The sequence below is a fragment of the Saimiri boliviensis genome, chromosome 2 (assembly GCF_048565385.1).
Source record: "Saimiri boliviensis isolate mSaiBol1 chromosome 2, mSaiBol1.pri, whole genome shotgun sequence".
NCBI classification, from domain to species: Eukaryota; Metazoa; Chordata; class Mammalia; order Primates; family Cebidae; genus Saimiri; species Saimiri boliviensis.
In genome coordinates, this window is record NC_133450.1 from 188,948,391 (window position 1) to 188,963,302 (window position 14,912).

At 52.0% G+C, this 14,912-nt stretch overlaps 1 protein-coding gene across 3 annotated transcripts in view; it reads right to left on the reverse strand.

Annotated features, from left to right (window-relative positions):
* Positions 1-14,912, reverse strand: part of PAX5 (paired box 5) — a 192,756-nt gene that overhangs the window by 7,621 nt on the left and 170,223 nt on the right. For all 3 annotated transcript variants that reach the window (XM_003940050.4, XM_074395049.1, XM_074395050.1), the window contains one exon: positions 6,304-6,390. In XM_003940050.4, coding sequence (XP_003940099.1) covers positions 6,304-6,390 — 87 coding nt within the window. The remainder of the gene's footprint in view (positions 1-6,303; positions 6,391-14,912) is intronic.

Consider the following 14,912-nt stretch of genomic DNA (forward strand, 5'->3'; position numbering starts at 1 on the left):
TTTCTGCACTTCCCCCATCCCTGTATGGAGAGGTCCCAAAAGGCAGGAGCTGGGTTCTGCTCTTCCTGGGAGTCTGTCCCCTGTTCCAGCCTGGAGCCGTATGTGGCACGTGCTCAGCTAGATTGAAGGTATAACGAATCAACCTTGCTGAGTAAGAAAACAATAGTGAAGACAACCCCCTGCCCATTCATTCATTCACTCATTCATTCACCACTCATTTCCTGACCCTGCTGGGGGCAGGGCTGGGCAATAATGGGGCAAACGCCAGCCTGACACAGGTCAATATTCAGAGCAAGAGGGAGCTCTAGGCTCAGAAAGAAGCTCTGGAGAGTGCAAGATGGTTCTAGCAAATTGGCTTTCTGGAGGAAGTGGGGCTTGGAGGACATGGGGACTCTGGGGAATGTGAGAGAGAGAGGGTGGGGTGCAGGCCTCTCTTGTGGCCGCAGGAAAGCAGAGTGAGGGCCCTCTGGCAGACGCTGGGCTCCTAGCATTGTGTCTGGCTGCTTTTTTTGACTGCACCCGTTGGCTGAGGCCTCCAGGATCCCTGCTCTGTGCTAAAGCTCTGTCTCAGGGATGAGGGGGCCTGGGAAGGCCCAGGGCCACCAGCAGATTCTCAGAACCACAGGAGCTGAGGCTCTAGGCCAATCTCCTCCTTTTACAGGTGGGAGAACTAAGGTTTAGCAAATCCAAGCCCAAAGTCACGGAACCTCTCAGCACGGGGCCTGGCCGGGATCTAGGTTGTCTGCCCCAGCTCAGGACTCTCCACTACAGTACAGACGGAGGCTCACACATCTGTACAGAAACGGGCTTATGCAAGTGAGCAGCTGGGGCTCCCCCAGCCTGTCACTGACTACGCGCCTGCTGGGATACGACTCGAAAGCGTCTTCGCTCCCCATGTGAGGTGACTCATATTTATTCTGCACTCTCACCCAATTCCAAGCCAAATCCTGGCACCTCTCCCAGAGACAGGCTGTGTGCATCCCACATCCAAACATCCGAAATCTGAAATGCTCCAAAAGTGAAAACTTTCTGAGCACTGATAGGACACTCAAGGGAAATGCTCATTGGAGCATTTGAATTTCAGATTTTCTGATTTGAAATCTCAGCTGGTATAATGCAAATGTTTCAAAATCTGGAAAAATCTGACACGCTTCTGGTCCCAAGCATTTTGGATTAGGGGCAGTCAACCTGTGCCGCAGACTCCGAGTCCTGGAGTCTGCCAGTCACACTCTACCACTTCTTGGCTAGCAGACCTTGAACAAGTGACTTCACACCCCGGGCCTCAGTGTTTTCATCTGTAAGAGGGGGTAACAAGGGGGCGGTTGCATGTACACCATGAGACAAGGTCATGAAGGAGCCGTGAAGATGGTTCCTTTTCTACGAAGTTTATATCCACTAACTCTTTTAGTTTCCAATCAGGTAGGAATGATTATTGTTCCCATTTTACAAATGAGGGGACTGAGGCATAGAGAGGTGAAGTAACTTGCCCAAGGTCACACAGCTACTATGTAATCAAGAGGGTAGGATTCAGGTGACACTTTGACATGCACTGCCTCGCCTCCCCATTCAACCCTGATGAGCTGAGGTACTGCTCCCTCTCCCAGCAGCCCCCAATCCCCCCAGGGAGGCAAGATGGCAGTGGAGGAGCCAGTGCCTCGCTGTACGTTTCCAGACGGCAAGGACACCAGTCCCATGGCTAAGTATTCCCCGAGATGGGTTTTTTCTGCCATCTCTTCTGTCACCTCGCTGGCTGCAGTCCCAACACAGAAACCCTGCCAGCCTTCCTCTGTTCTCTCTTCTGTGGGATGGGGACAGCCACCAATGGAGTGTCTGCAGAGCCCACCTTCGTCCTGCTTGCAAGTGAGCCCAGGGAAGGCAGGCACGTGTGCATGAGAGGGGCATGGCATGAAGGCAGGGCAAGCCCAGGGGCTGCCTACACATGCCCCAAAGGGACAGGAAACGGAAGTAGAGGCTTCTCCTTGGAGGATCCCTGGCTCCACCCTCCAATCCCCCACCCCGGCCACCTCTCACCCTAGGCTCTGATCCACTCCCTCCTAAAGCCAGGCCAGACCCTCCAGCCGGCCTCGGAGAGCTTGCATTTACCATGAAAAATGAAAACATCACCTCACAAAGCACTCTGTCTTCTTGGCGCCCATTAGACCTCCATCTAGAATAAACTTGTCCTTTCTTCTGTCATTTTTCCTCTCTAATTCACATTATCATCAATTTACTGCTTGACAGTCATTCCGGGCTCCGCTTTCTCTCTAATCCCTTTACAGCGGCCACAGGCGCTCCCATTCTAATCCTAATTGACCGCGGCTGGCCTTTCTTCCTGCCGGGACCGAAGCCCCCTTGCCAGCCTGGGGCCCCTTACGATGCTGAGTCACAGCTGCCCTGGCCGAGGGACATTCCCCCGAAGTCAAAGTGCCCCAGTCCTGCTGCTGCATCCCATGGTGTCACTGATCCTCGCCTCGGCCGTTCCTGTAAAGGAGGCTTCAGCCAGGCTGGCTGAGGTGTTGGCGTCATGCGCGAGGGTGTGTGCGAGTGGGAGTGTGTGTGTATGTGTGTGTGAGTGTACACGTGTGTGTGTGTGTGTGTGTGTATAGGGTCTCACCTGTTCCACAAAGCCCACCCATCTAGCAGGAGCACGAAGGGGCCTCAGGACAGGTTTCCATACCCTGATGCCCTCCCTAGATGGCACGAATAACCCTTCTAGGTCTCCCTGCCCTGGGTCATTCCCTCAGGCCATGCCGAAGACACCGTGGGGCAGGGCGGGAAGGGAGAGGTGAATGGGCCTGGAGCTATTTGCAAGGCTGTGGATTGGGAAGCCAGCAATCTCATCCATCTTCAGGAAAGTGGGATCACGTTTCCTCCGCCCTGCGCATCTCAAGAGAGCACACATGCAGCTCCTGTTGGAATGAGGCTGCAGGGACCACTATCCTCAGTTTACACCCGAAGCAACTGAGGCCCAGCCCTGACTAGGCTTCTCCAGGTTATAGACTTGGGCAGCGCAGGGACCATTTCTCATGTCTGTTGCAGCCCAGTATCATTTGTGCTTTTCCTGTGTTTGTACAGATACTGCAGTAGGAGGCCTGCCTTCTTTGAGCCAGAAGTCAGAACTCATCTTCCCAGCTTCCCTTGCTACTAGGGCACAGGGGTGCTATGTGGTCTCTGCTAATTAGACTTTCTTGTATATGACCTTGATTGAGAAGGGAGTCATTTGAAGCAGTGGCCTGGGGGACTCCATCTGTTGGAAATGGGTGGCAAAGGCATCCAGCTTTGGCTGGGCACAGGGCAGAGCTTCTGAGGCCTGGTCCCGAGCACCCTGGGTAAGGTTACAGTGGAGGAGAGCTGCTGTCTGGGTGCCGGCTGGCAGCAGGGCTGCTGACGCTAGTGCAGCTCTGGCTGTGTGATGGGTGTTGTCCTGGCTGTGTCCCACGCCTACCTCTTTTTGGTCCTCCTAGAGATTCTAGGAGTCCCAAATATCCCTTAATAAATTCGTTTTCTGCTTAAGCCGGTCAGAGTGGATTCCGTTGTTTGCAACTGAAAGTCTGACAGATACAGACAGTAACCTGCTTTCAAAACCAGACCATAGCCATTCTCATTACTCACACATAGGCCTGAGTATTCAGGACCCCCGAGGCCTGTTTCTACAGAGGGGTGAAGCCTCTTTTCCTGGCTTCAGTGTTCAAAGTGCACATCAGTCAGGGACAGTAGAGTACCACATCACATGCCGGTTCCAAAAATAGGATCTGGCATCAAGGTGACCTGAATTTAAGTCCTCCTTCTGCCACCCGAATGCTGTGTGATCTCGGGTGAATTAGTTCACCTTTCTGAGCCTCACTGTCCTCTTCCTTATAATAGAGATAATAATATGTGCTCTGTAGGGTTGCTGAGAGAACGTAACCAGATAAGCCACGTGAAGAGAGTTTTGGGTGCCTGGTACAATTAGCAAGTGCTTATGTAGATGCATGGGGTGTTGCTTTCTCTTCCTCCTCTCCACACTGTCTCTGGCCACCTAAAGGTACTAAGCACCTCCCAGCACAGACACTCCTGCTGGAGGCTCCCACCCACAGCCTGTGAGCTCCCTGGGACAGAGCATGCATCTTTTCCACACAGGCACACAGCCCAGGCCTAACAATCGGAGCTGTGAACTAGATTCGCTCCAGCTTGAGCAGCAAAAGCCTCAATGCGGTCTGGTCCCGTTCCCTCCTTCCCTGCCTCGTCCCCTCAGATACCTTGCTGCCTACACAGTCAGGTCCAGACTCCCCAGCCTGGCCTTCAAGGGCCCCGCTCTGTGCCTCTGTGCACACTGCACAGATCGCCCCACCTCCTACACCAAGCCTTTGCCACAAATGCCTGCGCCATTTCTTCTAGTTTCTCTGCTTCTTAAAAACCCAGGCAAATAAATGAGACCACTGTCAACCTCTAGGACACCTTGTAAAATGAGAAAAAGTGTCCTTTTGAGCAGGTGCAGCCCCATGCCAGGGCTCTGGGCTTCATGCCATGAACCCCAGCATGGGCTGGGGTTCAGTTTCCGCTCATCCTCTTGGGCAGTGCACACTCATGTGTGGCAGCCCTGGGCCAGCATGGCCTCCTTGGGGTCACCTCTCCATGAGAAGGAACCTTTCCCACAGGCCAATGTCCGGGTCTCCTTTGTGCCATATCCCCTGGGGTCTTCCAGCAGGACTGGGATCAGGGTTCTGTCTGAGGCAGATTTCCTGGGAAGGACTCCCAGGTTTGAGCCTTAAGCCCCATCTCCCTTCCTCCACCCCTACTAGAAGACACTGGTTCAAGGAGCCCACAGCCAGCCCATGTCTCCTGTTTCCTGAGACAGACATCTGGGTCAACTCAAAGAGTCCACTTAGGAAAAAACATTAGGTAAGTGGATATCCTGGTTCGATACTTAGAAATGATTTTGACCAAAACCAAAAAAGGAGTCTGAGAAGAGATCAATCTGCAGATTCTGCCCCCCCGGGAGATCACAGATAATAAGAACCTAGGAGTCTTCCGCAAGGCTTGAAACCTCCCTGCGCAGGGACGTGGGCACTAATGGGCATTGTTTCTTATTTAATCCTCAAGTTACACATGACATACCAAGATGCTTTGGGCAGCCCAAGGTCCCAAATGCACGGAATGGTAGTAGCAAGAGAGAAGTGGTTTCTATAAAATGTGTCTGTCCTAACCACCAAATCAGGTTTAGGAAGAGGTCAAGGCTGAGATTACATGGCCTCTTTCACAGACCTATGGCTTGGCCACTTGAGTTTGAAGATACCAGGTTATGGCTTTTCTGATGAAGCCTATGTTTCTCAGTCCTAAATAATTAAAGATCCAGGGAATTAAAAGGTGCTTCCTTAAGGAGGCCTTGTTAAGCTGGACAGATAAACCTGGGTGGTCTCAGAGCGTCCTTCCGTATCTGACCTTTTACTGCTCTAAGTGGAAAATTCTTAGCTGACTGCTGAGGGAGGGCTCCATGTTGCTGCCTGCAGGCTGATTGGCTGGCTCCACCTCCCAGATGATGAGTGACAATCTTTGGGCCCTCACCTCTGCTTCATGTCCCGGAACCTTTAGCTCCAATTGGCACTTACTAGCTGGTTTCACATAAGGTCATGCCAACAAAGCAGAAGGCTCCTCTTGGCTTTTTTGAGGGCTGAGTTAGCTCTGCATGGTCTTTGCAGTGGCCCAAATATCTTCATAATGTTCACAGATCAGGCTGGCACCAGTCACGGACAATCTGCCAATCTGAGGCATGGGCAGAGGGTGGGCACCTCCTGAGCCCTAAATGGCATGCCTTGTCAGACCTCCAGCTGCAGGCAACCAGGTTCCAATGGAGCTGGCTCTCGTAATGTCCATGCAGACATCACTAATCAATCACTGGGAATCAGGATCTTTATCAAGATGGTCTCCAGGCAGCTACTACCACTCAATTCAAGTTGGTATCTTTACTAACACTTATTTAGAGAGTCCTCACCTGAATATCTCATGATTCTGAAGAAATACAAGTTACTCACAGGTAGGCACTTTTCCTACCTTTGTCTTTCTCCTCCGATGCCCTTTTTTCCCTGTTTCCTTCTGCACCATTTTCCCTGACCCACCAAAACATCTTGGGAGGGAGGAGGGCATGAGCAGGGCTGGAGCAGTGTTTACTGCTCTAAGGCTCCCATGGAAACACCTACACTTCAAACTACCCACTCCGCCTCAGTGACCAGACCTCAGGATGTCAAGGGACCCAGGCCCAATGAGGAGGCCTGGATGGGGTAGCCGATGGCCCAGGGGCCCTGCAGGGCCTCCACCAGTACTCACCAAGCAGCCCCGGGTTGGGGAACCTCCAGGAGTCGTTGTACGAGGAATACTGAGGGTGGCTGTAGGGACTCCCGGAAAACTCACTCCCTGCGTTTGGTGGGTGGAGAGAGAAACAGGAACCAAATGTCAAATCCAGTTCAGAAAAGGCCCTGGGTCCCAGCCAGCCTGGTTGCCAATGGCATTTGCCTCTTCTATGAGCTTCAGGCGCTTTTGTAACCAACAAAAGCAGGTCGAGTCCACATCCTTACTGAGTGGGCAGCCGTCACTGGCATTGTCTGGCTTTCCCCTCCTTATCAGTGGGAGTGGACGGCAGACTCTCACATGTGTACCGCGGAACTCCCATGTTGCTTCGTGGCCCCAGGTGCCAGGTGTTCCTTGGGGCCACTGGCCCATTTGACACATGAGAAGGCTGATGCCCAGGGTGTCTGACAAAGTGGTCTTGATACACCTTGCTAAGTTCAAGGCTGCAGACTGCTTGGTTCTCATCCCTGACTGAAGCCACTCCAGGATCCCAGGATGGACTCAGTTCTACTCCCCACCTGCTCCCTGAGTGGCTCTGGGCAGAGAAACCAAAGGTAACATCAACCCTAGCCTGGCCCTCTGTGCTGTGAAGGCAGAGGTGGCTGTCACTGGGGCCTCAGTCTCATCAGGGAGATGAGAAATCAAGCCAGGCCCTCTGCCTGGAGAGGATGACAGAACTGTTCTGAAATGAAAGGACAAGCCAAAGAGCTAAGGGAGCACAGAAGACGGAGTGGTTGGGGTCTTCTGGGTACTGGGGAGGGGGCAGCTGTTGGCAGCTGTGGGCGTGCTTGGGCAGGAGTTGTGAGGTGTGCCAGGGTAGGAGGAGCACAGTGTATGGCATGGTGGGATCTGAGCATGGTTCACCCTGGCCCAGGCGCTCACGGAGCAGTGATGCCTGCCTCTGGCACTTCCCTGGTGATCATGGGGCAGTGCCTCTGGCACTTCCCCGGGCTGTGGCTGCCAGTCCCAGGAGAGCCTCTTTACCACTGACTAGGTCACCAGGAGGAGAGTTCACAATTCTGTCGTCTTGTAGCCAGCAGGGCCTGCCTGTCTTCCCCCATGGCTAGTGGCTCCCAGAGAGGAGGCTTCAGCCTGTACTTATCGCTGGGTGCCCCGTGCCCAGCAGAGTGTGTTCAGTAGAGGCCCTGGAACGTGGCACGGAAAAGTGGCTGCTGCTGGGTACAGAGCAGAGGGGCCTTTCCCTGCTGGAGGTGACAAGAGTTACACAGCCCCATGAGCCCACCTGCAGCCCAAGCCACCTCCACAATTCCCCACAAGGATATCTACAAAGGGTTGAAGGGTGAGAGACTCCGGAAGGGGCCAGCCAGAACCTGAGACCAAGAGCCTGCTCTCTCCCCTGCAACCCAAGCCCAGGGATGAGCCCCTGGGGCTCTGCCAGGTAGGGCAGGCCTCCCCCACACCTCACAACCACAGGCAGAGCATGTACACACACACACACACACACACACACACACACACACACACACACACACACACACTCCTCCTTGGGCCTCTCTAGGGGCCACTCCCAGCCTGACAGGCTGAGCCTTCCAATTCTCTGTTTTTTATGCCTCAGTGGTCAGGGTGTCAGGTTCCGGCATGCAGAAGGAGAGCCTGGTGACAGTGGGCTGCAGCCGCCTGGCCTGGCATATCCATCAGCGCCACGGAGCCTCCTCCTCCTCCAGGGCTGGTGGGGGAGCAGGGAGACAGCGCAGCCCGCAGGACAGGGACAGCACCCTCCCCGCAGAGCTCCAGGCACCGGTGGAGCTGCCCTATCAGAGGCACTTCTTGACAGTGCCGAGCTCAGGGCATTGGGCTATGTGGCAAAGGCCACCTCTGCATTTCTGTTTAGCAACATCTTCTCTGCTGCCTGGCCCAGCTCTCAGACCACTTCTTCCAGGAAGCCTCCCAGATCTCCAGCCCCACAAAGTGCAAGTCTTAGGTCCATCTGGCTGGAGTTGGTTCATGTGGACATGTTATCCATCCCCAAATTGGCACTGGCTCCTGCAAAGGGCCATAAACAGCTTCCAACTCCTTTAGAGGATGCACCTAACTCAGTGTCACCCAACATCCTTGACCCTGTCCCCACTTTCCTAGCCTTACAGTGGTGAGTATAGAGGTCCTTGGATACCTCTTCCTCTGGGAAGCCCCTCTCCCACACCTCCTCAGCCAGCCCGTCTCCCGTGAAGTTCCGTGGCACTGGCTTTGCCCTGACCTGCATGGGAGGCCGCTGTGCGTGGGTGTGCCTGTCCCTGCAGGTACGTTGGATTCCTCTCTGCACCTGTGTGCCACCGTCACCCCAGCTTGATGCCTGGTCCACAGCAGACGATGGGTATCTGAATAATCCCTGGTTGCTCGCTAGCTCTCTGTAGCACAGGAAGTCTTCCCTGATCACTGCATTTACAAGGAAAACTCCTTCCACCCATCTCTCTTTCCTGCTTTTTTTTTCTCCATAAAGCTGATCACAATCCAACCTGTCTTGTTTATCCTGCTCATATTATTATAATCTGCCTCTTCCACTAGGATGTAAGCTCTCTGGGGGCAGTTTTGTTTGTTCATGTCTTGATCCAGCCTCTAGCACAGGGCCTGGCATCTAGTAGGCAGGGATAATTATTTGTTGAATGAACGAACGAACGAATGAACGAACAAATGAGACTTCTAGGTCAACCAGGCATACCCTTCCGGAGCGGACTCTCTTACTCAGGCAGCGGCTCTTGCTGCTTCAGTTATTAGTACCCATAGCCAGGGGTGTGTTGGACACCTGCTATGTGCCAGGATCCAAACCAATTTCTCCTATTCCATTGCCCACCATGCCATTCTACCCCTTGGTGAGAGAACTGAGCCCAGCAGGGACCGGCCTGCCTGGCATGCTAAGAGTGGTAGTGTGGTGGGCAGCCCCAACATGGGGCCCTTGCCCCGTGAGACCAATACACTCTGGGTAAGGGGCATTTGACCATGTACAGGTCATGAGGCTGACCTAGAAGCTGGTTTACCCACCTGCTGGGGACCCTGGAATGGTGTCTGAGTATCTGAGGTGCCACACAGGAAGCTGCCTGAGTGTAAGGAGCCCTCACCCCATGAGATACGGAGAAGCCAGGACCTCAGTCACCAGTCCAGAGAAGGCCTGGGGACACACTGGGAACACTCTCTGGAAGTAGAAGGGACCACATGAACCAGGCCTTGAAGGGTGGGTAGGACTTTGATGGCAGAGAGAGGCAGGTGTTCCAGGCATAAGCAAAGATCTGGCAGTGGGGTTGAGCAGAACATGGCCCCTGAATGGTCAGGTCTTCTGTGAGGCCCCAGCAGAGATCACTGCAGGGCAGAGCAGGCGTGGGGCAGGAGTGCAATATTTTTCTCCCATTAGGGCTTGGATCAGCCAAGGCTTCAGACTGGTGCCTGCCAGAATCTGGACAGGCTGGAGGAGGACAGCCTGCAGTCAGGGTCCCCCCACCCCAGGTGGCTGTAACCATAGTCTAAGCAAGAGGGACAGGACCTGGAAGATGACACAGCAGTGACATCCTCAGGCACAAAATGATGTTCCTCATGGGCAGGAAGGACGTTCTTGGGGAAGGAAATGAAAGCTGCTGCTTCTGTCTTTTGTTGGGGCCTCCAGAGGTGCAGCCAGCAGGCCCAGGACAAAGATCCCACAATGAACCCCTTTCAGATGAACATGCCCAGCACAAGGGACACCACGGACCCTTCTAATTGACCCATGCTTTTGACATCTCTCAAAAATACTAAACCCTGGACTTGGGAAACTTTTCTTTCTGAATCCATCATACTTTTCTATGAATACATAAAAAAGTGGCTGTGAGTCCTGGTGGGTGCCAGCTTATGCCAGGGTGGCTGTCACTCAGTTGCAGGGCGGTGACACCTGCAACTGCAAGACACCCAGCACATGGCCCTCCTCAGAGACGGCTCCTGGCGCCTTCTGGAGTTGGTCACATGGAAACTCCTAAGACTCTTTCAGCAACAAAACACGTGCTTCCATCTTCTCCATCGGCATTCCCCAGGAGCGAGCAGCACTCGGCAGAAAATAGTACTGGACCCAAAGCCTTGTGAGACCAGCCCTGGAGTCGGCTCTGTAAACTGGGCCCTAAAATGGTGCTGTGGGGGCAGAAGGCAGGAGGGCATGTGGTGGGCACAGGCATTGCTGTGGCGGGGCTGAGAGCATGCTCTGCCGTCACCCCCTCTGCTCACTGGTTTTGTGGCCCTGGGCAAGTGACTGAACCTTCCAGGCAGAGCGTCCTTATCTTAAATAAGGGCTGAATAAAAGCACCTACATCATAGGACTGGCAAGAAGTAAGTGAAAGCATGTTACTGGAAGAACAAAACTACCTTTTCCCCAGGCTGAGGAGACTGGGGATGCTGGGGAGGAGGGAAGAACAGAGCCCCCTCTGAAAGCTGACAGAGGCCCTAAACGTAATTTTGTAGCTTTCGGTGGGGCTGGAGGTAGAACATTGAAGTGGGATGTCCAAGTCTGCGTTTTCAGTTGTCTGTTGGGTGGTTAATCTACCCCCTGCCGTTTCTGTGCTCTCACACTCAAATGCCTTGGATGGCCAGGTGGCTGTTTTCTCCCCACGTGCAAATCAGAGGAAGTAGCCAGCGGGGTTGAGGTGAAAGAAAGTGGTTGAAGAATGTCCCGAGGAGCCTGAGCCTGAGGTGAATGTGGGAAAGTGAGCCTCCACCTGGAAATGGGGCAGAAATCTTAAAGGAGAACATAGGATTTTCCCACTAGGTGGCAAATGAGGGTTTTAATCAATGTTATCTTGATTTTTGCTCCTATTACCCAGGCTGGAGTGCAGTGGCATGATCTCAACTCACCACAGCCTCCATCCGCCAGGTTCAAGCAATTCTCCTGCCTCAGCCTTCCGAGTAGCTGGGATCACAGGTGTGCGCCACCATGCCCAGCTAATTTTTGTATTTTAGTAGAGACAGGGTTTCTCCATGTTGGTCAGGCTGGTCTCGAACTCCTGACCTCAGGTGATCTGCCTGAAGTGCTGAGATTACAGGCATGAGCCACCACGCCCAGCCAATCTTATCTTAATTTCAAGGTGCTGGGTGATGCTGGCCAGCTGTCGGGATTGTTGGAATTAGAGGAAGGTGTGGTGGGGCCAGAGGAGGAAACTGCATGAGCTATGGCAGGGAGAGTGGGGCAGGCAGATGGCCCACGATGGGATTCCAGGGCACATGGGCTGATCCCCCTTCTCCAGCTGCTGTCAATAGAACTGAGAACAGAGGGCTCGTCTCTTCAGGCCATGTTCTGAGCCACACCCAAAGCGTGCTCTGCTCTCTGCTCTTGCCCAGAGCTGCCCACACTGGAGAAGACAGAAAATGGCCTTTGAAATCACAAAGACCCAAGCTCCAGACCAGGCTCTGCCTCTTCCAAGCTGTGTGGCTTTGGGCACATGCATTCACCTATTGAGTCTCAGTTTCCTCATCTATTAAATGGAGGGAAGGAAAATCCCTACTTCTTAAGCCTATGGAGATGATCACATGACTTTATGTTTGCAGATGCTCTTTGCAAACCCCCGTGTGGTGGACACTTGGTACCTTCTCTCATTGATTGGAGAGAGAATAAACTCAGAAATTCCACCCCTGCCCGAGCCCTCTGATCCTAGCTCCTCCTGCTGCCCCTGCACCCTTTGATGCTGGGCAGGTAGGAAGAGAAAACCTAGTGACAGAAAGAAATACAGAGCTGCGGAAATGTCAGAACAGGAAGGGATCGGTGAGATTGACATGCTCAACACGCCCTTGTGTCTCAGATTGAGAAACTGGGGCTCAGAAAGGAGAAGGGACTTGGCAGGGGCTGGGCACAGGCAGTCCCTCGGAGGCAGGGAAGACAGGAGGGGAGGGCTGCGTGGGAACTGTCTGGATGGTGGCCATCGGAGAAAGAAAATGACAGTGAGACTAGAAACAGAACGCTAGCAGGCAAGGAGCAGCTCCAAGGCCATGGCGCCTCGTCCTCACTGTAACCCCGGGGAGGCGGACGCGGAGCAGAGGAGTCTGGGCTGGAACAGAAGGAACGTGGCTTCCCACTGGGCATCTCAAGGCTGACAGTCACTCCCCACATTCGGCCTAACCCTGAGCAATGCACTTCTTCCACTCTTCACACAACAAATTTATCTTATGTTGAACCTCACCAACCTGTGCCATCAGTCACAGTCAGAGATGATCAGGCCTGGGATGAACCTTTCCATCCCCAGGGTCTTCTAGCTAGTCAGGAACAGAGCAGGGCTTGGGACCTGGCCTGTATTCCCAGGCCCCAGGGCTCCCTCCATCCCAAGGAACACCTTGTTGAGTTGGGACAGCAGCGGAGAGGGAAATCTTCTCATCACATACTTCTTCACCTCAATTCATTTGAAACTTTTCAAACATACAGCAAAGTTGAAAGAATGTTATAGTGAACACCTGTGTAGCCACCGCCTAATTCTACCATCAATATTCTCTTATGCTTGCTTGTCATATGTACCTCCATCCCTCCAGCCTTTCTTTCATCTTAATTTGTATTTCATTTCCAAGTAAATGCAAATGTCAGTACACTTTCCCTTAAGTAATTCAGCATGCATTTGATTAACTGAAGTCCCTTATTTGTGTTATGTGTCAAATTTTTCTTTTTGGTGCCCCAAAGAAAAATTAATGCTGGGACAAACAATCTCTCAGCAAAGCAATTCTTTTTACTTCCTGCAGAAAGGGTACCCCCAATTAGCAATTTTGCCATGAGAGTACAACGAACAAAGGAAAGCAGACATATTTATTTCTTATGCATTTGGGGTTGTCCTTACTGCTGTGTCTGATCTTTGTTGGCTGGAGCCAGATCTCACAATCTAAACTAAAACCTGATTGGCTAATAACTTGAAACTTTATGGACAGCAAAAACAGGAAGTCCAAATAAGGAAGGGGCATAGGCTGTGAGCTGGGACCTGCCTGTGAGCACGTCCAGCACAGATATCTTGGTTAAAGTACAAGGACATAGAATGTACTATGTGACTGTAAGCAAGTCCAACAGCTACACAGGATAGGGCTTAGCAAAGAGCTGCCAGCAAAAAGCAAGAAGGCTTTTGAAGAAAGTGTTTAAAACAAACTATCATGTCTAACACATATGAATTTTTCTTAAACAACGAAGGAATATTTGAAGAGGAACTTTTCCACTTCCTACAACTTGTTTACCAGTTTTTCCATTTTTTCTCTGGATGTAAAATTTACACATAATGAAATGCACAAATCTTAAATGTACTTTGCTGTGTTTTGACAAATGCATAGACCTGTGTGACCCAAATCCCTACCAAGGTATATTAATAGAATGTTATCATCAGCACAGAGAGAAAGTTCTCTCATATTGAAGAAGACAGCCTTCTTGACCACCCAAGAACCCAGCTATCTGGAGATGTAACTGAGTCACCCCTCCATGAACATAGAGCTCTGAGGTTAGCATTGCCAGCCCTAAACCCTGATGGGTGAAAGGGCCCCGACCTGCAAATTCAAAGTCTCTCCAAAGCTGTTGAACAGAACAAAGCTAGAGGAATGTATGTTCCTGCCTCAGAGCTGCAGAGAGAAAGCAGAGCCTTAAGAAATTTCAGATAAATTGTGGGTTTCCCCAAAACAGTACTGTCTTCCAAACATAGAAGACCTGATGTAAAAAACCAGTGCACTAACCAGAGAACACTGACTAAAATAAAAAGTTTAAAAAGGGGTTATGATAAATGCACGTAATGCAGCTATCCTGCAGATCCCAGAGGCAGAAACATCACCAGATTCAGAGGTGTTTTCAGTTTTCCCTTCGTTCAAAGCTCAGGGATGGCAAGAAAGTCAAAGTTTCCTAAAATTCTCAGAAGTGACAGGTAAATGCGCTCAGTGTAGCTCTTAATTAACCCAAAACGACACCTGCCAGATGACGGGGATTTGCAGAGCGCACTGGGGGCCGACCCCGTGTGCAGATGGTGGGCTCCCACCTCTGCTCCAGACCTTGGCCGGCTGCAATTAACATACAGAAAGTCTTTCAAAGTGACTTCGCAGGGAAGTTCTGTTTCTGAAGGATTCAAACTGGGCTTTGAGAGAAAATCTTTGCAGAGGAGGAGGAAGAAACAATTTGAAAAGAACCAGGAGGTTTCTTCAGCAACCCTCCATGGCCTCACAGAACCGCAGAAAGTGCTCGGTGGCTCAGGGATGGGTGGGTACCCGGGATGCTGTGAGACAAAACTGTTGACGACTAGAATGAGCGCAGGCACCGCGCCGCACACAGGCACAGCCAGCCTTTCTTACATACACAGGTAGGGACACTCCCGATATACACGTACATATGCATATGATGTACATGTGTATGTGCACATCATATGTATAATATATGATATACAGAATGTATGTTGGATGTGTATACACACACATCCACACACGGGATTCTGGAGCTATGTCAAAGCCTCTCAGAGTGACCTTGAACAAGTCATTTCTCACCAAGTCTCAGTTTTCTCACCTGTGAAAGGGGTGCATTTGGAAGAAATTGAAATGAGTGACCTCCAAGGGCTTTCAGCTCTCGGAAGCTGTCTTCGCTGCACCCACGCAGAGCCTCACCCCACCGCAGGCCAAGGCTT